This window comes from Citrus clementina, unplaced genomic scaffold (assembly GCF_000493195.1).
Source record: "Citrus clementina cultivar Clemenules unplaced genomic scaffold, Citrus_clementina_v1.0 scaffold_3, whole genome shotgun sequence".
NCBI classification, from domain to species: domain Eukaryota; kingdom Viridiplantae; phylum Streptophyta; class Magnoliopsida; order Sapindales; family Rutaceae; genus Citrus; species Citrus x clementina.
The window spans coordinates 46,232,149-46,257,987 of NW_006262339.1; the positions used below are offsets into that span (position 1 = coordinate 46,232,149).

Here is a 25,839-nt window from a genome sequence, read left to right on the forward strand (position 1 = left end):
ACGGAGAGAAACTCAAGAGCAAATCAAGTAACAGCTTTGACTATATATGCCAGCTGCTAATTAACTAAATATGTTATTTACTAATTAGAATGTAGGGTCATGTTCAACGGTGTGGCAATTAAAGAATATTTTAGAATAAATTTTATTTTCTGCATTGATTTTGTTCAGAAGGAGAAAATTACTTGTGACTCTACGTCTTATACCGCCTTAAAAATAGCTAACTTGTCTAGAAATCTACGCTGGTAACGAGTAATTATTGAATCGTCTGATTGTGAATTAGAGATTTTATTACTCAAATATAAATCAAGATGAAAAATCTTTACAATAATATTAAGAATTTCAGCATTTGAGTGTTGATTTAGAGTTTCAATATTATGTTATAGGTCACTCATTTATTGCATAATGAATTTCATATCTTACAAAATTATTATTTTTTTCATTGAATAACTAAATATCATATAAGTTAGAACTCAAATGATAGAATCTAGGCATTACTTATATTTTTAAAGAATTGCGCTTCATCGATTTTTTTAACATAAAATTAGAATTTACATAAGCTTTTGGACCAATTTCCACAAAATACAAGAAAAAATTAGGTAAATGATCCTTTAATTCTAAATATTTAAGCTAGCTAGCTTTCCCTAAATTACATGAAAATAGCCCCAAAACACGCATCCATGTAACCAGCGTGACCATTTGATTATGATTATACATCAACATAAGTTACATAACTACCCAATCAGTTACATGGATCCCACATCATTATAGGTCGATCGCTAATGTCTAATCATATCATGCTGTCTGAGTATTATCACTGATGAGGATCGTGAACCGCACTTGCGTACAAGTATTATCTTTAAAACTCAAAATTATAAAATTTGTTTGAAATAATTAATTAATTGCAATCCGCCAATTCCGGTGGCTGCCTGCCTTATTTTTAAGTTGTTGAATTGGAGAATTCCATGCAATGCGCACGACAATTACATTACATTAACATAACTGAGAAAGAGTAAACTCTTTCTTGTTAGTACAAGATTATAATAAGATTCAACTAAAAGGATGGGTTCCTTTCGATTATATCACCGATATTCGTTTGAAATAGCTTATTTAATTAAATTACGAGGGATTCACAACTTCATCTAAAATTATAATTTATTAAGTTAAATTGGATTGTAACTTGCGGTGAATATCTGCGAAAGACATGGGACAAAAAAGGTCATTAAACTATGTTTACATTCTTATCGGAAATATACACACACACATCCACCATTTTATATGTGACCATATATTATAACTTAGGGAGAGCTTAACGTAACTTAGCGCCTGCCTATAACTTATAGTAGTAGCCAGTAATGGTAATATGAAATAGTAAAATAGCTTCACTGGTCTACAGCTGTCAAATTTGTTAGACCAAATAACAAAATACCCAAAAGTCCACAAAAAATAAAAATAAAGGTTTAATAAAAAAAATTTCATTGAAACTATTATAGATCTATTATTTACAAAGAATGATTTAGGAATAAAATGCATCCCAAGCCGAAATCTCATAAGTACCGTCTCGTCCCAAATTGTCGTAAAAAAACTTTAATCGAAATCTTTTTTTATCTAGCATTAACTTGGAAGACTTTGAAAATATTTGTTTTTTAAGTAAAATGCCCAAAAGACAAGATTTGGACAAAGAGTCAAAGACATGATTCTACAAGAAATGACCCACATCTATTATCTACAAGAATGACTTAAGTACGTGGAAAGTATTCTAAATAAATTGCCTAACCTCGACAAAATGTCAAAGGATGTGATTTTACAAAGGTGACCTAAGTCCATTCTCTACAAGAATGACATAGGTATTTAGAAAGTTCTGAGTAAATTACCTAAATTATCTAAAGGCAAATATCGACAAAATGTCCAAGGACATAATTCTACACAAATATGTGATCATTCTCTACAATAATGGCTTAAATTCTGAGTAAATTGCTATATGCAAGAATCGACAAAATACTTAATGGCACAATTCCATAGAATTTTTATTGGCCTGTAGGATTATTCTATAGAATATATTTTTTTTTTGTAGGCACATTCTTGTAGAGAATAAACCTACGAACAAACACATATTCTACAGAATGAGCATATAGGAAATATATGTTAGATATGAGACAAAAAAAGTCATTAAACTATATTTACATCCTTATTGAATATGTGTGTGATTATACATTATAGCAGTAGCCAATAATCGTCATATGAAATATTAAAATAGCTTCACTCATCTACAACCATTGAAATTGTTAGACCAGATTACAAAATACCCAAAAGCGCACGAAAAATAAAAGTTCAATAAAGTTTTTTCATTAAAAAAATAGCCTAGGTCCATTATTTACAAAGAATGATTTAGGTATTTAGAAAATAATTCTTTTTAACTAAAATGCCCAAAGGCCAAGATTTTGATGAAGAGCCAAAGACGTGATTTTATAAAGAATGATCTACGTCAATTATGTACAAGAATAACTTAAGTTCTTAGAAAGTATTTTAAGTAAATTACCTAAGGGCAAATATCAACAAAACGTCCAAAGAAATGATTCTACAAAGATGACCTAAATCTACTCTCTATAAAAATGACATAGTTACTTAGAAAGTTCAGAGTAAATTACCTAAATCACCTAACAGCGAATCTCGACAAGACATCCCAGAGCATGATTCTAAACAGATTATCTAGGCCCGTTCTCTACAAGAATGACTTAGGTGCTTGAAAAATTCTTGGTAAATTGCTAAAGGCAAGAATCGACAACACGTCTAAAAGCATCTTCTTTAAAAATGATCTAGATTTATTCTCTATAAAAATGTGTCTACGGACAAATATATGTTCTATGGGATAATCTTGCCGACCAATAAACATTTATGAAATGTATTTACAGATAAACACACATTCTACAAAATAAACTTATACACTACCATACGTTTTATGGAACGCACTAATAGGCATACTTTACATAAATTGCCTACGGGCATATATTATAAGGAAAAATACCTACCGGTGAAATTTTACAAATGCCCCTAAATGTTGTTAAAAATGCCTTAAATCCATTCTCTATTAAGGCCAATTACTTAGGAAATATTATAAGTGTCTACTACAAAAACTTTATAAAATAAGGTAGTATACTCATATAGTTTTATCTGTCGTTTTACATTTTTATTATTATGATTTGGAAGCTTCTGGAAACTTTATTTGTTTTTTCTTCTCGTTTATTTGTCTTTTCAGGGGTAATTGTAGTCTTGTAACTCAATTCAATAGCTGTTATAGTTATATAGGTTGAAAACTATGACCAATCATTACAAGAAAACGGCTGCCAACTGGTTGCTGCACTGGTTTCCTGTTGCTTGTTTTCTTCTGTCACTTCGTTTACCCATCATAAATAATTCTGGCATGAATTAGGTGACAAGTTGTATTGTGGTGGCAACAAAATAGAGACAGGTGGCACCGATTATTTTACAAGTTACCCCAGTTTGGTGAAGATTAGCTATCATGGGACCCACTAGAACTTTGACCCATCTGCATGCAATCGCAATATCCAGTTCGCTACAACTCACTGATTCTGATCCCAGTGTAAGTTTGTCTGGACATTGTACAAAAAAGAAAAAACTAGCCGTTTACTAAGAAACTTCAAAAATTTCAACACTAGTTGCCCGCGGTTTCTCTAAAATTATTTCTATCAATTTTCTATGGTTAGGTATCAGGACGCCAAGTTTATTATTAATAATAATTATCAAAGGATTCTATTACTGAATGTCCACAAAAGAAAAGAAAAAAAAAAAGAAAATTCCGCACTGAGGCCATCGGTCGGAGGATGAGTTCGAGACTCCAAAAATTCTTCTAATATCTTTAGATACAAAATATATCATATCATAATTAATTAAGCATGCGTTTGGGGCAATTGCTTCCCATGCCATATTCTAAGAGAATATTCTCTAAAATATAGGGTGAAGAACACAGCGCAGCTGCCCCAAACACATCCTAAATCAGTTTATAAACGATATTGAGGTTCCCTTTTTTTTATCCTTCAAAGTCTTGTTGTTAAGTCATATTTTTTATTTCTTTTGAAAAGGAATATATATGACCATTGTAAATTTGTAATTAAGCAGTTTATAAGAAGATTCTGACGCTGTAATTTAAAATTAAAAAAATGAAAAATACGAAAATCAATGATTAGCACAGCTCCAGAGACCGGACGCGGTTTGATCAGTAGATATTTAAAAAATCATAGCCACAACTGAAAGTTCCATTCAAAGAACTAACAGAGAAACATCGCTCCATCTTTTGAGCTTACGATTCTCTAATTAGTTTACTTTATTTTGAATTTTTACCTATTGACATTAATAAGCAACGTTTACTTGTGCGAAAGTCTTGACTCTAGAACGTGGATGTTCATATTATTTATATCTTTCTTAATTTGAAACCTAAACCCAACTAAAAGTGTTACTACTTTATGTACGTGGGTCCTTTCTTTCGCTTCTGATCTCATATTTATCACATGACCAAATTGGCCTTCCAAAACTGCTTACACATCCTAACATGTTTGTAAAAATATGAATTAATCATCAAGAACACGAGGAAAATATCAAGAAAAAAAAAATCCAATCCTTTACCTAATTTTGCGCTATGTATCCTAATTTTCTTTTCTTGCAAGCAACAACAAAGGTTAAATTTAAAAGTTTTGAATTTGCACATCTCGTCATATAATCATTGATCAATAATATTTATTATTAATTTTTTTTCTTTTGAATTTCTTCGTCACTCATATTGATATAAGCGAAACATTAGATTAATTATTTAAACTCAATAACTTAAATTTTATTAATTAAAGTAGCTGAGCATCAATTTAGAAAAATTTAGCTTGATTGAAATCGTCTAAAGGGAAATATTGACATTAAAAAAATAAAAAGATTGTTCTGAAATATAAAAGCAAGCTTCATTGCAACTCCCAAATAGGAGTAATTCTAGAATACATTAGAGACAATATAATCAACTAATATATGTGACAAGTGTAGTTAAATTTAATATAACTACTACTTGCATGATAATTTTTCAAAATAAATATATACATATCATAACATTATTTATTTATTTTATGGTTGTCACAATATTTCTTATATATTTTAAAAGTTGTCCTCAAATAAAGCCAAAATATATAAATATTTTTTTTAATGATCTGATTTCGTTGAACGAAAAGTAGTAGAGGCAAAAACGCTAATGTTGCTTTGCCTCAATACAAATGGGAAAGCTAACAAATGCAAAGGCCGGGGTAGAATTGGAAGAAAAAGGGCTATGACGCGATTTCACGCGTACAGCCGTGTTAGCCACGTGGCCGCGCTGCCCACTCCTCTCCGCGTATCATTTTTTTCTAGTTGTATATATAGTATATCACCACTCTCTCCACCATCGCTCATCACCTGAAAATCTAATTAACAAACTCAAACTTTTCTAGCTCCTTTCTGCTGTTTTGTTGTCATAATCATAAGTTCGCAGGAGGGTGTAAAAAAAAACTAGAAGAAAAGAAAATGCCGAAGAAAACCAATGATGTAACACAGAGAGCGTGGAACTTGCTACGTCTAGCGTTGCTGTGGGCAAGAAAAGGCGGGGTGTTTAAGAGACGTCTGATGATGGAGCTACGAGTGGTGCCTAAATTTGTAAAAAGGTTAGGCCACGCAACCTCAACTCGGCGGGATCGACTACATTATGGAGAGCGGGAGCTTTCCTTTGACAAGACACCCATTTTCAAGGTCAAGATGCATCGTCCAGCTTCCATGCGCTACCTGCTGATCCCTTGCATTACCCCTACCCAGCAAGTTGATTTTGATTATGATTTTGACGACGACGGTGATACTGAGGATGGAGTTTATGGATATGATTATGATAATTCTGGGAGTGGAAAGAAGAGTTTCTTGAAAGATAATGAAGAACGAGCACGATACGCATACGGGTATGAAGCTAATGAAGAGATTATCCTACCGGAGGAAGAAGGGATTGATTTGAGAGCTGAGGAGTTCATAGTTAACTTCTATCAGCAAATAAAGATGCAGAGACAGATTTCATATTTGGAGTACAATGAGAGGCTAACTAATTCATAATTTTTTTTTTTTTTAAAAAAGTAGATGATCCGTTTCTTACATTTTCATCTTTTTTTTTTAAAAAAAAAAATTTTGCTTTCGGTGATCTTCTTGATTCCACACTTTTATTGCGGCTTTTTGTATGTAGAATAACGAGTCCTAGTGTTTACAAATTTTATAAATAAACAATATATAATACACAGAGTTGTATTCGCAGACACTTTGCATTGTTCCTCAGAAAGTGCTTGTTACTAAAATTTTCTTGCCAAATATTCAAAAAAAACCCTTGTAACAGCGCTAGATTTAAAGGAATACATATGGCATCCCATGGTATATATTACAATTTCAAGAACATCCGGATAATGGCACAAGAGAGTGCTCCGCTCTCTATAAAATAAAAAAATGGGAGGGCTCTAGCCTTTACGAAAGACTGGATTACAGCAATAATAAATTCAGCGAGCGTTTAACTAGTGAACGGGCAAAAGAGTCCACGCGCAGGTGATAATTAGCAGAAATATCAAGTAGAACAGTTTCATATAATATCCTTGGTGAAATTGCAATTAGCCTATCGTCCAACATTCATGTTCGTGTCGCGAAGACTTTTTGACTACTAATTAAGCTGGAAATCTGGCCAAAATGGGACTGAATTATAAAATTAGAATACAGACAATATATATTTCCTCTTCTAGTGATACTGAAGACTGGTATAATTGCTCATTTCAGCCTAAATGAAAAAAAAAAAAAAATCATCACTTTACTCGGTCTCTTCATCCTGGGACAGGCTTGTGTCTCCAAATGAAGTAAACAAGGTATGGCAAAATCTTCACACATGAGGAAAGAAGAAAACAGAAAATCAGCTTGGATTCAAATGAGCATGTCAAAAGGATTTTCAGGCCTTAACTGAAGCTGGCCACTGAAAAATTAACCACCCTCTTAACTACTAAACAGATTATGAGGAGGCAGCATGCTGGCAGGGATTTACGAGTTATTATACTCACTGATCACTACTTAATAAACACAAAAGCTTTATGTATACTCACTGATCACTACTTAATAAACACAGGAGCTTTATGTGTACAATAGGGATAAAACAGTTAATGTCAGAAACCAACACAGATGCAATCCAGCCACCCCCAATTAGAAAAGCGAAAAGCAGCAGCATGAGCAATGCAGATATAACTAGCAGGTGTCCCACCTTGCATCTAAGAATTTGTTCCTCCATAAAACAAACTACCTTATAATTGTAAAAATGATCTAGAACCATCTAGACGGTGAAAAGTTGTAGATCAACTTCCATTCTGACATGTATTAAGATATGCTTCCAACCACTATGCCACAGCCAATATACGAACTGAAATTTGAATGCCATATTGTTAACTTGAAAGAAGCTCCATTGATAGAGTCGGCTCTTAGTTGAGCGAGGCTAATCAAGACAGATAGTGCAGATTATTTTGGATAGAGATGATTGTAAAAAGAAAGCATCCTAGCTATCGAAAGGCAATAAGAGGAGGTGTAACAGATTTCTAAAATTTTCATTGTTTCAATATTAAGCGCAATATCCTTCCAGTAATCTGAAAGTGTAAAATTGACTATTCCGAATATTTAAACATACGAACGGAAGCCCAAACAAAATAAATCACTCCATTCATCATTTTGTTTCACTAATCTTAATTTCCAAACTAAGATGGTAACACATGGTAACAATTATCATGTCTTCACTTCCCGTAGTCATCATAATATCATGTCTTCACTTCTCACATAATCAAAAATTGCTAAACACATGGTAACAATTACATTTCTCAAATACCATCAGCTTCCCTTACCCACGAAAGGAAATGAGAGGAGAGGAAAGGAGGAAAGGGGAAAGACGTAAGGGAAGAATGGATAATTTCATGTCAAACTAAACAAATTGAGATTGACCCTCTTTCTCTCTCATTTTCGCTCCCCTCCTCTCCTTTCCATTCCTCGCCTCTCCTCCCATTTCTTGCAACCAAAACATATTAAAACCATATCAATTATCAAATATCAACCAAGCATCAATACAATAACACACATCTTCAAAATTATCAAGTCTCCCAATTTCACTGAACTGTGTATGGCATATTCATATCAATTTAAGCAAAAAAAAATGATTAACAGGGCCAAAATAAATAATAATTTCACAAAGTATGAAAACTTACAAAACGCCCCGAATAAACATACGCAGGCCAGACCCCAATTATTTCATTGGATATTTTCCAGTAAAATACCTACCAAAGCTCAGGCTACCAAGAAGCTTTCTTGACGCCCATCAACATGCCTTGATTTGCCAAACTGCGAAAAACGATTCGAGACATTCTGAATTTCTCGTACACGGCGCGAGATCGACCAGTGAAAATACATCGGTTTCTTAGGCGTGTAAAGGAACTGTTTCTCGGCAAACGGGCTAACTTACAGAGGTATTTCTCACGCACCTCGGTGGGAAGATTGACATCTCTGTAAAGGGATTTGTAAAGCTTTCGCTTCAATTCGAATTTAGTAGCCAGCAATCTGCGTTTGTGATCTTCTATGTTTCGCTTCTCCGACACCGTACTCATTTTCCGCCTGAATTGAAACGAATAAGAGAAACAGCCAATAAGTAAAAATTAACCGAAACAAATAAATGACATGCAGTGAGTTTTACCAGAAGTTCATGCACTGAGAAGTTGCACTTAAGATCTTTTCACGGGAGAAAGCAAGAGCCATGGAGACAGAAAGACAGGCAGACAGAGGAACACGGGTTTTAAGTTTTCTGAGAACTTAATCTAACCTAGTTTCAGTTTAACTGATTGCTCTCGCGATCGCAGATGGAAGAGACGATCCTGAGTATTGGGCTAAATTACGGGAGCCCAAGTAGTAAATGAGTAAAGCCCCTAACACCGTTCTTATTTTGATTAAAATTAAATTTTAAACATAATTCTTTTTTTTTTTAATCTTATCATTATACATTATTTATTATTTTATAAAATTAATCTTATCATTTAAATAGAGGACGTTTCGTAAGTGTAAACATATTTTTAATTAATTAATTAAATTCATATTTATCTTTTTTATATAATATTGGGCCTATACTGACTTTAGGCCACAATGAATATATGGGCTTGCAGCCATTTCCTTTGAAACATATTTTACCCTGGACTAGGTCTTTTGACTGAAATTACCTAAATAATCAACTACAATTTAATTGATTTCTTATTTTTAAATAGAAATTCAGTTCACTATTTAAATAAATTGTTCTTTTAACAAAAATTTTACACCCGTCCTATTTCATAATTTATATTTATATTTTAATTTTAATTAAAATATATTTTTAAAAAATTATAGGAGTATAAAGTGATGAAAATAAACACTATATAACAAAAAATAATAATATAAGATTTTAAAAGTTGTATGTAATTTACAAATAAAACTTTAAAAATATATAATTTTTAGGATAAAAAAATTTTATGGGAAGATGGTTATTTTTAATATATGTGTTTGTATTTTGTAAATTAAACTAAGGATATTTTAGAAAATAACGTTCAAAAGGAGAATGTTAGCGGGGTGATTCTGTCTGTCTGTCTGTTTTTAATTTTCGGTTTTTGCATCGGGAAGGCAATCCTGATCACGATGACTCACAAGCATCTAAAAATGATTTTTTACGCGGTATCTACAACTTTAGATTGTTTTTGAAGAGCACACAATGGGATGGAGATGGATTCTGCTGCGTATGCACGTTGAGGGAAATACGAAGAAGAAACACATCCTCTGGTTTGAGAATGAAACTATAACTTTTGAGGGCAAAGCTTACCTTACAAATAATGTAACAAACAATCAATAAATATAGATCATTGATTTTGATATTTCTTAAATCTAATGGATAAAAATAATTTTAACCTAAAACGAAGTACATGTATAATTGTTATTTATAGAAAATTTCATTTCTAATCATATATTTACTTATTTTTTCAAATAAGTCCTCATTAATTTTTTTATAATTAATGGTTTTCTCATCCATCTCTTCTATAACTATTTTTAAAACTTTATAAAGTTTTTACTATATTTTTATAAAGATTTAAATTATTATTATATATTTATAAAAATCACAAATTCTGAATAAATTTTTGTACCTACATTTATAATTTATTTTCTCTCTTAAGACATAGACTAGGTTTTTCTTCTAACAAACACATGGACACACATGCACATTCAATCTATTTTTCATCCGAAATACATACTATCAGTGATGTCACATAGATTTTTTAATTTAAATTTAGTATCTTGAATTATAAGAGATATTATATGTGATATATATATATATATTATAAATCTAATGAATTATTAAAAAGATGTTACATTGAATAAATTACCAAAACTTTTAACGAAAGATTTTGAACCATTTGATCTGATCAATGATTCAAACATGTGAAGAAATAATCAATTAAATTAAATGTCACTGTATTTATTAAATAAATTAGAAAGCTCAAATTAATCTATAAATGATATAGAAATGGTAAACAAAATATTAGAAATTAATAATTTCAATGAAGGAAATATAAAATAAATTACTAAGTTAAGAGATCAACTAAGTAAAGAATTTAATAAAATTAAACAATTCATAAAAGGCTTCAATATTGATTATCATGATATATTAAAATAAGAGACCATTAATATAATCAATAAATACTCAATAGATATAAGATTAAATAAGTTAGAGATTCAATTAAATAAAATAAAAAAAAAGTTGAGTAATTTAGTACTAAATTTGCTATAAATATAAATGGAGAACTTAAAAAAAAAAAAAAAGACTAACGGTTCTATTACCTGGCTGCAGCTTGGGGGTGTAAAGTAAAACTATAAAAATTATTAATCTTTTCAATAATTATTATCTTTTTTAAGGGTTTAAAAATTTTTAGCTGTAACATACGGCTAATGTAAGTATGTAACGTAAGCTATGCCACTTTTGAGATTGTGTCGGAGGAGCACAAAAAGTGCGAACTTGGGAAAATTGGAGAAGAGATGGGCATTAAAATTTCAGAATGTAACTAACTTCTGTACTTTGGACCCAGTGAGCTTAAGCGTGAGGCTCAGTGTCCACGCCCAAAGCAGATGAGCTTAGTCAATATTCCAACATACACAGTCAAGCATCCACTTTGAGCAAGTTGGGCTTTGGGCCAGTTTGGGAGAACTGGGCTGCCACAGCCCAGCTAATCCTACTCCCTTCCTCAACCCTTTTCCCTTTTTCTTTGGAAAATGCATTTGGGATTGCTGCCACGGCTCCAATTCCAAACAGCCCCTTGATGTTATAATAAAATCTATTGCATCAATGAAGGTTGCAAGTATAGATATAAAATCCATAAGGTATCATGGGAAGCTGATGCCAGGCACGTGCCGCCACTTTTTCTCTGAATCACTGATGAGTCAGGTCACTGCTGACATCACATGCAATGGTCCGGACCGGACGACGATCCATGTAGTCTGTATTCCTGCCTTTTTTGGTCCAAGTGCCCTCACTTTTTTTTTTCTTTTTTTACTTCCTTTCTATATTCCCCGTTATTTTTTTCAGCGCGAAAATATCGACTTTGCCATTTCCAAAGCCATGAGAATAAGGGAGTCGAAAGAAAACTAATAAAAGATCAGGATCATTAATTAATAAGATGGATTCCCATGTAACTTGGCATTAGTCTAATAAAATTAGTGTTTAATTAAGCAATAGCTAGTTTTTTTTTTGTTGGAAAATTAGAGTATTTCTAAAAGACTATAAATTTTACTATTCAAATATTCATTTACTTACCTATGTGACAAATAGATGAGTGAAAAAGATATTGTTCTACAAAAGACTTTTCAAATAGAAATGAGTTAATATTATTTTAATTAAATAACTATTTTTTTAAAGGAAAAGTCAATAGTGATTAAAACACATTTTTCTTTTTTTTTTCAATAAAAAATAATAAAATATAAATTAAATAGGGAGAAAGTAACTTTTCAAATTTGAAGAGAGATGATCATTTCTTATTTGAAGAATCTTAATTAGAGTGTCTTTTGGAGCCTTAAATGTTGATGTAGCTCTTCAAATAAATAATAAAATCTTATTTAAAGAGTTTTTTAGTGATGTTCTTCATTAAGTTTTTTGGTGAAGGTTCACAAAAAAAATAATTACCTATTGCTTAATTTCAAATGATATTTTCTAGTTGAAAATAACTCACAATAATAAGTTCACAAAATTTGTATCATAATTGAAATATCAAATGATATGACATTATTTTATAGGATCATGTAATAATTAATTATTAAGTCTAATTAAATTTCATCCAAATGATCAATTTTATATCGATGCCTTAACTTTGCAAGTGTATCACATAATCCTATAATGTTATATTAAATGATAATAATATGCCTTAGTTTGAACTAGTTACCCCATAGAGATACGTTAACTTCAAAAAATTTAACTTATTGTATCAATAGCATGACAAGTGTAAAATCTTATACAATTAATATGATTTACTATAAATTTATAATTTATGTGTTTTGATTGGATGAAAATGACTCCTAATAAAGCATTACTTGCAAATTATAATATTTCATTAATTCCAAACTACACTACTAAATTCTCACAAATGCAACCATGCGAGTTTACAATAATTTTAGAATCAAACTGTATATAACTAACTTTACGCTCGTCTTTTATTATCACTAAAAAGTTAACAAACCATGCAAGTTTACACTTATTTTTCATTTTCTTCTCTTAAATACTCGAAAAAAATCATGACTGAACGATAGTGATTAACATCACAAAATAATTTACTCTACGAACCTTAATATATATACAACACATATTTTGTGACAAGAAATCTATACTATTTTTTTCCGACCCCAAATAATAGGGAACCTTTGAACTTGAATATAAAACCTTTTGTTTTCACTATGGAATAGTGTCTGCACTATGTCTGTTCGTTCAATGGGTAAATTTCCCTCTATGCGTGGTACAAAGATATGTTATATTATGCATACATATCAATGTCATCATCGCGATATATATATATATTAAAAAAGGGTTCTCTTAGATTGCATCTAATATATAATTTACAATAAAAAATTTATTTACTGACTATTCTATTATTTATTTTACACTAAAAAATATAATTATAAATTACAATAAATATCTTACATTCGCAGACTTGAAAGGTTAATGTTATTTACTTATTAGTCAGCAAAAGTACAAGTGGGCATCAGCCAGGCCACAAGCATCGAAGCATGTGATGGAGATGGACAGGGCATTATGGTAAATGAAAAAGAATCCGAGAGAGATTCGCGACGGATAAAGTAGTCACTCCACTGTTAAAGCCTTAAAACAAGACAAAAGTAATTGACGTTATAAAACAACCATTTTTCTAAAAATTCATACAACAGAACAAAACATAACTACAACATTATAACATAACTGCCCGAGCTAGAGAGAGAGAGAGAGATTTAACTCTTAACTGATCATAAGCACATGCATTCTCCTCGCTCGGAGTGCTCTCTCTGCACAAATATTATTGCTTGTCGCACAAGCCAATTAGCTCTGCTCAGCTCTCTCTCAGAGTGAGAGTCCCAACAAATTAACCCAGCCGTTTGCCTTCTTTCTCTCTCCCATAATGGTTCTTCTCCTCCAAAACCCTAACAATGTTGAACCGGATGTCACTGAAACGCCCCGTCTCAGTGAAGACTTGGATTCTACGTGCTCCACGCCTTACGTTAGCGCGCCTTCCAGTCCCGGCCGTGGGCCCCCCGCTGCCGGTGGTTACTTTTTCAGTGCGCCAGCGAGCCCCATGCATTATGTCTTATCTTCGTCCGCCACGTGTCATCCATCAGAGTCTTCGTTCTTATCGACTCAATCTGACTTCGAGTTTGAGTTCTCGTCTCGTCTCTCGAGTAATGGTTCGGTAGCCGTTGGATCAATGAGCTCGGCTGATGAGTTGTTCTTGAACGGGCAGATTAGGCCTATGAAGCTTTCCTCCCACTTGCAAAGGCCTCAGGTTTTGGCTCCTCTTATAGATCTGGACGGTGAAGAAGACGACGTCGCTGAGAAAGAAGACGGCGAAGAAACGGTTAAACGAGGAAGAGATCTGAGGCTACGGAGTAGATCTCTTCACAGGAAAGCCAGATCTCTGTCTCCGTTAAGAAACGGCGAGTTTGAGTGGCACGTAGAGGATATCAACACCGGGTCCGGGAGTGAGGTTAGTGAAAGTATTCTAGACTTGAAACATTACGTGGAGAGTAAAGAGGGCGGAACTGTTTCAAGCGAGAGTGAAACGACGCCGTCTTGTTCTGCTTCTTCTTCGAGGTCCTCATCTTCTGGAAGGAACTCGAAGAAGTGGATATTTTTAAAAGACCTTTTGTACAGAAGCAAAAGCGAAGGGAGAGGAAATGGGAAGGAAAAGTTTTGGTCTTCGATCTCTTTCTCTCCTTCAAAAGAAAAGGAAAAGAAGCCCGCCGCGTCGCCCCCTTTGACTTTCTCTAAAGAAGGCAACGAAACGCAGGAGAAGCCAAAGCAGAAGCAGAAGCGAAACGAGCAAGCGTCGGTGAAAAAGACGGTTAAAGGAAAACCGGCTAACGGCATATCGAAACGGAGAGTCCCACCGTCCGCTCACGAGTTGCATTACACGGCGAACAGAGCCCAAGCAGAGGAGATGAAGAAGAGGACTTATTTGCCGTATAGGCAGGGGCTGTTTGGTTGCTTAGGCTTCAGTTCTAAAGGATACGGTGCGCTTAATGGACTCGCCAAGACTTTTAATCCGCTATCTTCTAGGTAGCCTATCGCCTGTTGCCAGGAGCTGAAGCCTATCGCTGATTAGCCGTGAAGGATTGACGTACGGCGTATTATCGTTATTTTTTTTTTCTTGTACAGAATTAGCCTTTTGGAGTGATGATTAATTACATATATTTATGAGATAATTCCGTGCTGTATCTCTGTTGTATTAACTATTAACCTAATTATAATTAATGTGGCTCAATGGTTTTGCACGGTAGATTGTAAGTAGTGACTCTGTGTTTGAATTTTTGCTTCTTCAGCCGATGATTTTCAAGAGCTCGATGCATAGGCTATTTGATAAACATCGGGCATAGAAATTAGATAATTCCTATATACTGCGTATGATATTTTCGGGGACTCGCTTTGTTAATTACTGCTATTAAATTGCCAGTTAATTCATCCATGCTTTGTGTTTGTACAGATATCGTTAACTCGCTTAATATAACACTGCGAATTGCGAATCAGCGTCAGCTCCTTTGCCTATGAGTTCCATCATTTTTTCTTTTTCTTTTTTTAAATCTGGTGACCACTGCCCAGTATATGTTATTTAACTCATGATACTTGAAAAGTGAATATGATATGACGATCTCAGTGACAATCGTTTTATGGCTGCCGAGCAATGATTTGTTCCCACTGTTACCCCTGGCATTAGTTTTGGATAATTCGGAGCGCTGTTTGTATGATTACTGCAACATAGTAGTTGCGTCTCTGGGGGTTTTAGATTTTTTCATGGATCATGACCAACAGTCATGCGTGAGAATATACAATCATTGGCGGCCTTTCAAATTAGTCGCTCCCACTGGTCTTGTTAGCTGGAAGGTTGGTTTAATGAAGAGATGTGAATGCAAATTATGATCCAAATAGTTTTCGTTTATGGGATTACTGGAATCTCTCCGGAAGAGTACAAGTACAACAACTGTTTGTTGCCTGATATTAGCTGACCCACATATGGCATGGATAGGGTGTGTTGCGTTGTTGTTAGGTCACCTGTACGAGAGCCCGAGTGTTACCCACATCCGAGTTTTGATGATATTGGTGTGGGACTGTGAAGTGTGAACCTGATTAGACCCACCACATGGGCGACCTGTGTCCTGTTAGGTATAGATCTGACCCACCCACGAAAGCCTTCGTATGTGACCTTTTCGGGCATGAGTAGATGCATTTTATTTAGTATTAGGATTGGCGTCTGTAATTTAACATTTTAAAATTTTTAATAAATATTAGTTTAAAAAATTATAATTTAAACGTTATATTTATGACACATTATTAGTTTTTATTTTATAATTTGTAATTTTTTTTATAGCACTTTAATATTAAATCGGGTCTTATAGTCATAAACAAAAAACAATAGTTAATTAATTTCTACGACTTTTTAGAGAAAAAAAAAATGATTTCTGATGGTTGTAGTTAAGGAGACCCAAGGGCTAAGAATTTAAGCATGTAAATTGTAATTGGTTTTGTTAAACTGTCATGACAGTATGACACTGCTCCCTGGCTGGCTCATATTATGAGACTTGAAAGATCATCGAAGGGCATGTTTGGTTGACATGAGAAGGGTGGGAAAAGAAAAGAAATTTAAATTCCTTTCCTGAGAAACATAAATATATTTCATATCACACGAACACCATACAAGAGAAGGAAGATGTGTTTGTGGGCTGTTCCACAGTACGAGAGAAAGGAGGTTAGAGAGGAGATTTTAAAAGTGAAGAATTAACTTTTTGGTCATAGAATTTGGATTACATATCTAAGAGTAAATAATTTAAATTCCTCTTCTATTTAAAACCATAAATAACTCAAATTTCTCTTTTATCGAAAACTAAAACTTTCAAAATTACCCATTCGAACTTTTATTAACTTATTTAATGTTATCAAATAATTATTGTTTATAATTTTATTTTATTAATTTAATATTATAGATAATTACTTTTATATTAATTAAAGTAAGGTAATGATTTAAACAACTTAATAAAATAATTTTATAAATTTAATTAATTTGGAAAAATGAAAATAAATTTATTAGTTATTCAAAACATCACCGCCACTGCTGCCGTCACCCACAGGTGAAATATCACTGTTAGTGCCATTGGAACTCGCTGACCAACGAACAACTTCATTGGAGCATCATTGATATCAACAAATGGATGTGTTTCATTCAAATTAGGTAAACAATGTTTGAAAAACTTAACTTCCAGAATCTAAAAAGTATCAACTTTTTTGGCCAAATAAATTAATCCATTGTAGAGATAGTAAATTTCTAATCATTTTCATGTCGTTCACAAGTATAAGATAGTGCGGCAGCACCCCACTAGGGAACTTAGGCAGTTTCCTAGAACCCTACTATATATGAAGATCCCAAATTTTTCTCGAACATTATAGTTATTAAATTATTCATTTATATTAATTATTGTTATTATTCTATAATCTATAATAATTTTTACTCAAATAAATTATCAAATTCCTACCAAATCTCTATTTAATGTATTTCATTTAAAACTCTATAAAAGTCACACATTTGTTAACTTGTTATCCATATCAACTATTTCCATTGATCATTTATGTTTAAAAATTCAATCCATTAAAGTTAAAGTTTCAAATATTGAGGTTTTTTCTTCCTATTCTTTTTTTAATTAGTTGTGTTATTCAATTGTTGTTGTTTTTTTTTTAAAATATTATAGTTGTTTTCTTTTAATTATCTAGCATAACTGTTTGCTTGTTTGCTCTTCTTTCACCAAAAAAGAAAAAATGTCTAATAGAAAATGTGCATCAGGATACAAAAAACTTGGAAAAAAAAGAGAAGAATAAAAAAGTTAGTTTGATCTAAAAAAGGAGCTCTTGATAAGTTTGTCAAAAGTAGTAAAAATGATGTGAATTAGAGTGAAAAATTAGTAACTGACGAAATTTTTCAAAATTAAAATTGATAAAAACTTATTTAAGATCAACTAAGTCAAAAGAAAAGTTAAATGATTTAGCTATATTGAGAAAAATATATTAGCAAAATTAGAATATAAAAATTTGATCAATAATTTTGCACCTAAGAAAGTTAGAAAATTTGATTTTAAATAAATAATTTTTTTTAATAAAACTAATAGATATATTTAACCTTAAATTTTTTAAAAGACCTAATTAAAACAATTCGCTTAAGGCCTCAAAATTAGTTGAGCCGCCCCTATGCGGTAGTTAACGACATCATAATATAAGTATATTATTTCAAATGATTTTTTATTAATTATTTACTTAATATATAAAATATATTTATTGTTTATTTTTTGAATTATATTTATTAAATATTGCAAAATCTAGGATCCGCCTATGTTACCACTGTGGTAAGGTACCACACTTTTTGTCTCCATCCTAAACTGCCGTTGGATGTAAACTGAATGAATCTAACGGTCGAAAAAGAAAAATGGGTAAAGGCCTATTGCCGGTTGTTGAAAGATAATTTAATAATTAAACAAAGGAAAAAAAATGTTAAATAAGCGTCCACTAGAGGCCTTCATCAAAAGATTTTTCACACCCCAGGAAGGAATTAAGATCATCAAAATCGTTCCCTCCCCCATAAAATCCGATAATTGAATTCTTTTTCACCCCCAGAAATGACGATAAATTTCCCCTAGAAATTGCTATTGTGAAGTTTAAAGTTTTGGTATCTCCCGATAAAGGCAGAAACGATGCAAGTAAAATTCACGGCGGATACATGACAACGGGAACCAACTGGAAAAGATATTGGATGGTTGTGGAAGTTTAGCAATTAGACACATCAATTTGCCTTAGAACAGAGTCAATTTCTCACGTGCACTTGATCTATTGTTGTGCCGCTGGAACGGAGGCAGCAGGTAATTAAAAAGAAAAAAAAATGTTTATTTTTGTTTGCAACAATATGGCAATGGTAATTTGCTTAAGAGTGTCGGTCATGTTTATTTGTTAGAATAAGTGAAGGCGAGACTAGTAACAAGTACTGCTTGTTTAATTTGATTGCAATAAGCACTACGTTGAAGGAGCGAGCGAGAGGGAAATAATTCCTTGGAGAAGATTTTGTAGAATGATTGGGCTATTATCTTGCAATCAACTGTGAAGGTACATATTTCTTTCTTTTTGTAATGGTTAAATGTAACCATATCAGTGATTCAATTAACCTTGCTTGGTTATTATTTTTATTTTGTTTTGTTTTTTGTGTTATCTGCTGGTGGCCAATTATGTATGGATGACATTGGGGTTATGAATTGTTAATTTAGTTTTGTGAATGGGCTGCACGTAGGTGAGGAAAAAAATGAGTTGCTTGGCTATAAAAGCAAGCATGTTCATGCGCTTTGGGAATGTACCCCCTTGAAATGCTTTGTATACTTGGTAAAATAGGCTATATATATGTTGCATAAAATGAATAAATTTTCATGTTGACCATGTTCTTTATGGGCCATGAGTTGATGTTCATGATTGTTTTATATTGTAGGACTGCTCAGTGGGGTTCTATTAAGAGAAGGTCAGGCTCTACCAGGTAGTCACCTTATGGCTCAATATTTTTTTCATAATGTTCCCATCATATGAGTCTGTTTGGACAAGTTCTTCCTGTTCAACATGTAGTGTCTTCGAAGTCTATCTTACTGTTTGTGTGTGAGGTGTTGCCCTCTCCATTAGTAGCAAGGAGCCAAGGATAGGGTTGTTTGCAGGTGTTCTTAAATTAAGCATGCATTTGGAACATGTAAAAAAGAGTGCCTTTCTCATGGCATGCAGAGGAAAACACCCATGAGAAGAATTTAGCAGTAAACATATTATAAAGGACATCTGATTTTGTTCTTGGATGATGATATTGTTCTCAGCTGTTTTTATGATTATATTCATAATAGTCTTAATTCATTTACAGTATCCCATTTTGTCTTTAAAATGCTTAGAAAGTTTTATCTTTTGAAGCCTTAATTGCTTCCTGATTTGATGTGTATACATACTCCTGGAATTAACGAACATTCAGGGCTAGGATCCTTGACAATCTCAGGAGCACAACATATGGATTTAGTCCATTTGGAAGATACTGTAACCGGGTCATGCGTGTCTGGACAATGTGTTGAAAACTTGCACAATAAAATGGAGATTGAGGTGATCACTGATATGAAAAGTTTAATTTTCATCGAGTTACTTGTTTAATTTCTTTAACTTTTATATTAATTTTTAGTTACGTTTTAATTGCACCAACTTCCAATGAATTTAAGGAACAAATTTTGTAGGAGTCGATGCTACGGCAGAAGCATTGTGAACCAATTAACAATTTGCCAGCCATTACTATTTGTGACCGAAAGTGCTGTTCTTTTGTCAATCGAGAGTTGTCATTTATTAAAATATGTCCTGAAAGAGGACGTTATCGGGTTGGACCATTTCTTATGCCTAGGCCTTTTGGTATTGAAGAGGAAAGTTTGATTAACTTCTGCATGGATGATGATCTAAAAAAAGGGTAAGATTAATTTGATATTGTTAAAGTAATACAGTTATGTGCATTAATTAATATGAACAATAATTTCGAGATTGAAATACATACAATTCTTACTTGTTGATCGATTCTGTGGATGTATTGAAAGAAACTTCATAAATGATGGTATTTCTGTGGCAGGGAGATGCTTTTCCAAACTAACTTCTATGGGATTACTAGGAATGATATCATGTCGTTGTCTCCCAGAAGTATAATCAATATGAAGGTACAATCATCCAACTACTATTAAAACTTGTATGTCCGGCAATATTATTAACATCCTCCATTACCTTTTTAAACGACAATGTTATTAACATCCTCCTATTATTCTTGAATCTGGCTTAATACAATTTTGTTTTAATTCTCTTCTACCGTGTAATATGGTGGAAATCTTCTTCGAAGTAAGATTGTTGCATTCTTCTTGAATTTGCTTACTTGATGAATTTCATAGAGTTTTTATATTAGCTGTTGTTTAAAAAAATCTTGTATGGTTTGCTGCTGTGTCTTGCTTGATTCGATTTTATATGAACTCATCTCCCACATTCTGAGCACTGCCAGATTGTTTTCCGAAGGTTATGCAGCATTTGCAAATCAAGTTTATTACAATTGCTTCTTATAGATAAAATGTAAAAATTACAAGTGGTACTAAGACTAATTTATATCCCTAGCCCACTAGAAAGAAGGCTCTTATGTTCCTAAATTATATGTTCTCCTATTATACATTACAAGCCAGGATAAAGCAATGATACAAGATAATCAGGCACGATGCAACCGAAAATTTCAGTTTTAAATTTATTCTTGTTAGTTTACATTGAAATAGAATTAGAATCAGAATCTGCAGTGTCAAATGGGGAGCTTGAATCAAGTTTTGCTTGATCAAGGGAGAAATCCAAGTTTAAAATTGGAGAATTGGCAGCTGAATCGGTGGTTGATTGTAGCTCAGGGATATCGGATTATGATTGCTACAGAATATGAACCTGTCCAAAGTTCATCTGGTTCTGTGAAATGTAATAAAAGTTTGATTCAACTGCAGCAGGAGCTATAAACGATAAGGAGAAACCAAAGTTCATCTATGTAAGCAGCTTAAGAAGATGGAGGTCAGTCCACTCAGCAAGTGCTTCTGTGAATTATGTGGGAAGGTACTGCATTCCCCTCTTTCATACTCTTTATCTTTTTTCATTTCTTTTTATGCTCATGGTTCAATGACTGTTCGCTTTTGCTTGTGGATGTATTAAATGTTTACATATTTCTTGCTCTTGGTAGTATGCTGTGAAGAAGAAGGTTGTGGGAATCTTGCAAAGACTTTGGCAAGGTGAAAGCTGGAGGTGCTTACACTTTGAAGTAAGATTCTCATTGTCTGTCTTATTTACTTTTGAGTATTCAATTTAAATGATTCTAAATTCTGTCCTATATTCCTTTCCAGTATTACTAGAGCTGTGACCGTGAGAAGTACCATTTGGACGCTGAGGGAGCAGACTGAGTTAATTTTGTTGCCAATCTATCTTTTTTTCTTTTCATTTATTTGTGATAGGAGTAATTCCTGGGGCAGGATTGTCTAAATGGATTTCGATGCTTGGATATTTGGTTTGGAAAGTTTTGAATTTGAATCTCTTTATTAAACAGATTTTGATGGACTTTTAGTTTTGTGGTGTTAACTGCAGGGTCTGTTGCTTCAAAATTTTGGTGTTAAACATCATGGCTATAATTATTTAAATGGGCCACAATGAAAATTGATTTCCACTATTGGTAATCATTCATGAGAAACTAGCTCCAATTGAAATTAAAGTTTTGTTCTCGTATTTTAGAGGAATGAAATCAATTCCTTCAAAGGCATAGGTTGATTATCCTTTTGGATTAAATCCATCAACTCCCCAAGATACAGGCCGGCATTGATCATATTTCGTTGTGAAAACCAATGAGTTCACATACAACAAAGGCTGAGCCGAAAGTCTTTTACCAGCGCTCCAACTCTTGCGTTACATCTAACTTTACAAAATTCTTAAGAAGATGGAAAAGGCAAATATTATTTAAACACAAGCTATTGCCGTCGCCTCTGTTCTCTCCCTCTATTTTGCCAATAACCCCCATTTTTTAATGTGTACATTCCAAGCCCTTGTCTTATACCCTCATGCCAGGCTCCTTCATTCCGATGCCCATTGGCAAAATGATAGACATCAAATCCATGCTTTTTTTCCGCAAATATTCTCCACCATATGTTTCCCCATTTCTAAGTAAGAAAACTGGATGTCAATTGTTGTGCAAATTTTAATGTACTCGCAAGCGCACGAATCTATTGTAGTATAGATCAATGGTGACGAGTGTCGATCCCACGAGGAGGTGGATTTTAATTATATGTAGAATTAATTTTGTAAATGGGTGGTTGGAATTGTGGTGGAAGTGATTTAAATTATCCTAAAATTGGAATTGAAATGGCGATAATAAATTCTAAAATTGGACTTGCAATGGCGAGAATAAATTAAAGATAATTCTATTGAAATGACGTACTTGGGTATTCGGATCCGCATCAACATGCATCATGGGCTAAATAATCCATATTAATGCCAATTAAATCATGAGGGGGGAATCCACACCTCATGAACCACGCTCTAATCAATATGGTGTTAAGGGCTTATCGTGCCAAATAATAATAACCTTGTACTAGAAGGCCGGTGAAACCAAGGCGGTACTAGACAAGATTAGTATTATTTGTCGACGAGAAGTCAAAACATCTACAAAAACTAGAGGGAAAGAGAAAATAAATTTACCAAATTAAGCCCATGACACATGTTGAAACTTCACCTTCAACCCAAGCTTGAAAGAAAATTAGCCACTCATAATTGAACTAGGGGCAAAATAGGAATTTATTAAAATACGAAGAAAATACAAGATGGAGAAGGAATTACATAAAATGGATCCCAAAAATGGATTCAGATATATCAAATTAGGGGGGAGAGACCCCCTTTTTATAGATACATGGAGTAAATCATGGCCATCGGATTAAAAACAGTTTGGACGCTCAGGATTGCGCTACGTCATCAATCAACAGTCCACGGTTTGACCACGCGGATGAACAGTAACACGGTTTGACCCGGATGAACTGTAACGCGGTTTGACCCGGATGAACAGTAACGCGGTTTGACCCGGATGAACAGTAACGCGGTTTGGTTGAAAATAATCCTGTGTGATGCATGCACCGTACGCGAGATTTTTCGTCCACTGATATACTGCCACGTCACCATCAACAGTACATAAGAATTTTAGTCCAACAGGATCGTGACACCTCATCAGTCAACGCCACATCATCGGTCAATGCCACGTCATCATCCGTTTATGTGAACAGTGTCGTGAACAGTAACGTATACAGTACCGTACACGTGAATAGTACCGTACATGTGAATAGTGTCATTTTTCCTTTTATGCTCCTCCTAAGGTTTTTGATCGTCATGAGTTCAAAAGTGATGTCCGTTTTGCCGTCTGATTTCTCCTTTATTGTGAAATGACTATAATGCCCCTAAAATAGATAAAATACTTAATTAAAATAAAACACATGTAATTAAATCACAAAAAGGTTAAATACATAAAAGTAAGGGTTGTTAGTAAGACTTGAAATGTAAAATGACGGTTTTCTCCTTTATATATATGCATTTTCTAACACTCAACATCAATATGAGAAGGAAAAGATTTATAGGCTTATGCATTAAAAAAATACCAGAACAAACAATTGCTACAATCTACCATTAAACTTACTATCTAATGAAATTAAGCAAGGTATCTAGACCAACAAAATGAACACAAATTATCCTAATGAATGACATCTTCAAGATCACTATAACCTTTATCCACTGATTAATAAAATTACAATCAAACCTAAGCTCACTTGCATTATCATCCAACAGTTGTCAGCGAATCCACTAAAGGGTAACAGTTTAGTACTAATGTAAGAACACTAATTTGAAACAAGTGAAATACAATCACATGATCAATATCTCTAGTAAACTCCTGGTGATGAAATAAAAAATGATACAAGGAATAGATTTCATAAATCAAAACTACACGGCTCACGCTATGATCCTTGTTGACCATATTCTAACAGATAAGTGCCTCATCTTTCCCCATTAATGCAAGTACCATTTCATTAATTCAATTTAGTGCTATCAACAATGCCCTCAAAACTGAAGTAAAAACTAAAAAATAACAATGGAAACCAATGCACAAACAAAGGTCACCAGTCCTTAACTCTAACAACAAATAGCACAATCCAGTAACAAACACTTAATAAAAATTAACACGAGACACCCCAATTAATTAATAAAATTAAGTCCACAGGGGAAGAAAAATTACCTAAAATGGTAATGGCCAATGCCATGCTTGAACCCCACTTAAATTTGCCAACATAATCGACTTCCATCCTCACAAGTATGAACTCCACATCCATGACTCTGCCCATTAGACCACTCATCTGCATAAACATCTACGGTATAAAACCTATAAACCCCAAATCCATGCCTAAGGCCTTGCCTACATTGGCCCCTATATCGGCTCCCTTTGTCCTAAGTCTCGACTCCATATCCATCATATTTGCCATCAACCCTAGTCACCTTCATATCTACCAATAATACACACCACTCCCATAACAATTCCCTTTGTTATAATCACCCTCATAAACGTCGCCATTGCTGTAAACTTGCACCCTCATAAACGTCGCCATTCCCTTTGTTATACTCACCATCATAAACGTTGCCATTGCTGTAAGCTTGCACCCAGCAACCCGAATTTCCCATCTTTTCTAGCTTGGGCCTTGACCCAATTGACCAAAACACAGGCAGAGGCGACATCGAGATTTTGGAAGAATTAGTGAGTTTAATTGAGAAAGAACAGGCGAAGAACAAAGGAATCGAAGGCAAACGAGGAAGAGCGAGATTGAGAGAGAACAATAAAGCCACAGAGAAGGCAAAAGCCACTGATAAGAAATCGAGAAAAACGAATGACTTAAATGAGGAACGAGAAAATAAAAGAAGGGCAACGATAACACCATAATCAATCACAAATGAACTCCCAAACGATGGAGGTATTTGCAGCGGCAAATTTGGCGGCAATCAAAACGGAAAACAGAGATTGCATCTGCAGATTCGGCGGATTGAATTAAGGGTTTAAGTGATTCAATCAGAACGAAAACTGCTATATTAATACGTAACCGGCTGCAACGGTTGTAAGTAGCTGTATCAATTATCTAATAATTAATTTTATTCGTTAGATTGAGCAAGTAAGCATCCAACGACTTTGGAGAATAAGGACAAAAAGTGTGGTACCTTACCACAGTGGTAACATAGGCGGACCCCAAAATCTAACACTAAAGAATAAAATTGTTTAAATAAGAAACAAAGAAATTTTTTTTGGGGTATAATTGTTTGAATAAAAAGAATTTCTTTCCACTCGCCTTATCTATTTCTCTCAATTCTTGATACTTTCTTGTCATCTCGTTCTCTCACCTTTC

General features: G+C 33.5%; 3 protein-coding genes and 1 long non-coding RNA gene across 6 annotated transcripts; 3 read left to right on the top strand and 1 right to left on the bottom strand.

Annotated features, from left to right (window-relative positions):
• The first annotated feature begins 5,447 nt into the window (after nt 1-5,447).
• LOC18049109 lies at nt 5,448-6,205 on the top strand. The gene has a single exon (XM_006444389.2). It carries the CDS (start codon nt 5,551-5,553, stop codon nt 6,118-6,120), a length of 570 nt encoding a protein of 189 aa, XP_006444452.1. The 5' UTR covers nt 5,448-5,550; the 3' UTR covers nt 6,121-6,205.
• A 47-nt stretch (nt 6,206-6,252) lies between these two features.
• On the bottom strand, nt 6,253-8,976 carry LOC18049110 (ribosomal protein S14, mitochondrial). 3 transcript variants are annotated; one of them, XM_024189200.1, is made up of 3 exons: nt 8,762-8,976; nt 8,353-8,682; nt 6,253-6,920 (listed from the first exon to the last, which is right to left on the bottom strand). In XM_024189200.1, the coding sequence occupies exons 1-2, from the start codon at nt 8,821-8,823 to the stop codon at nt 8,364-8,366; spliced, it is 381 nt and encodes a 126-aa protein (XP_024044968.1). In that variant the 5' UTR covers nt 8,824-8,976; the 3' UTR covers nt 6,253-6,920; nt 8,353-8,363. The 3 variants fall into 3 exon arrangements, with proteins under 3 accessions (XP_024044968.1, XP_024044969.1, XP_006444453.1); XM_024189201.1 differs by lacking the exon at nt 6,253-6,920 and adding an exon at nt 7,530-8,082; XM_006444390.2 differs by lacking the exon at nt 6,253-6,920 and having other exon boundaries at nt 8,156-8,682.
• A 4,348-nt stretch (nt 8,977-13,324) lies between these two features.
• Nucleotides 13,325-15,107, top strand: LOC18049111. Its single transcript, XM_006444391.2, has one exon. It carries the CDS (start codon nt 13,734-13,736, stop codon nt 14,889-14,891), a length of 1,158 nt encoding a protein of 385 aa, XP_006444454.1. The 5' UTR covers nt 13,325-13,733; the 3' UTR covers nt 14,892-15,107.
• Nucleotides 15,108-19,549: 4,442 nt separating this feature from the next.
• Nucleotides 19,550-20,541, top strand: LOC112100252. The gene is made up of 3 exons (XR_002906569.1): nt 19,550-19,647; nt 19,854-20,330; nt 20,487-20,541. It is a non-coding gene; the product is annotated as an uncharacterized LOC112100252 (long non-coding RNA).
• The last annotated feature ends 5,298 nt before the right edge of the window (nt 20,542-25,839 follow it).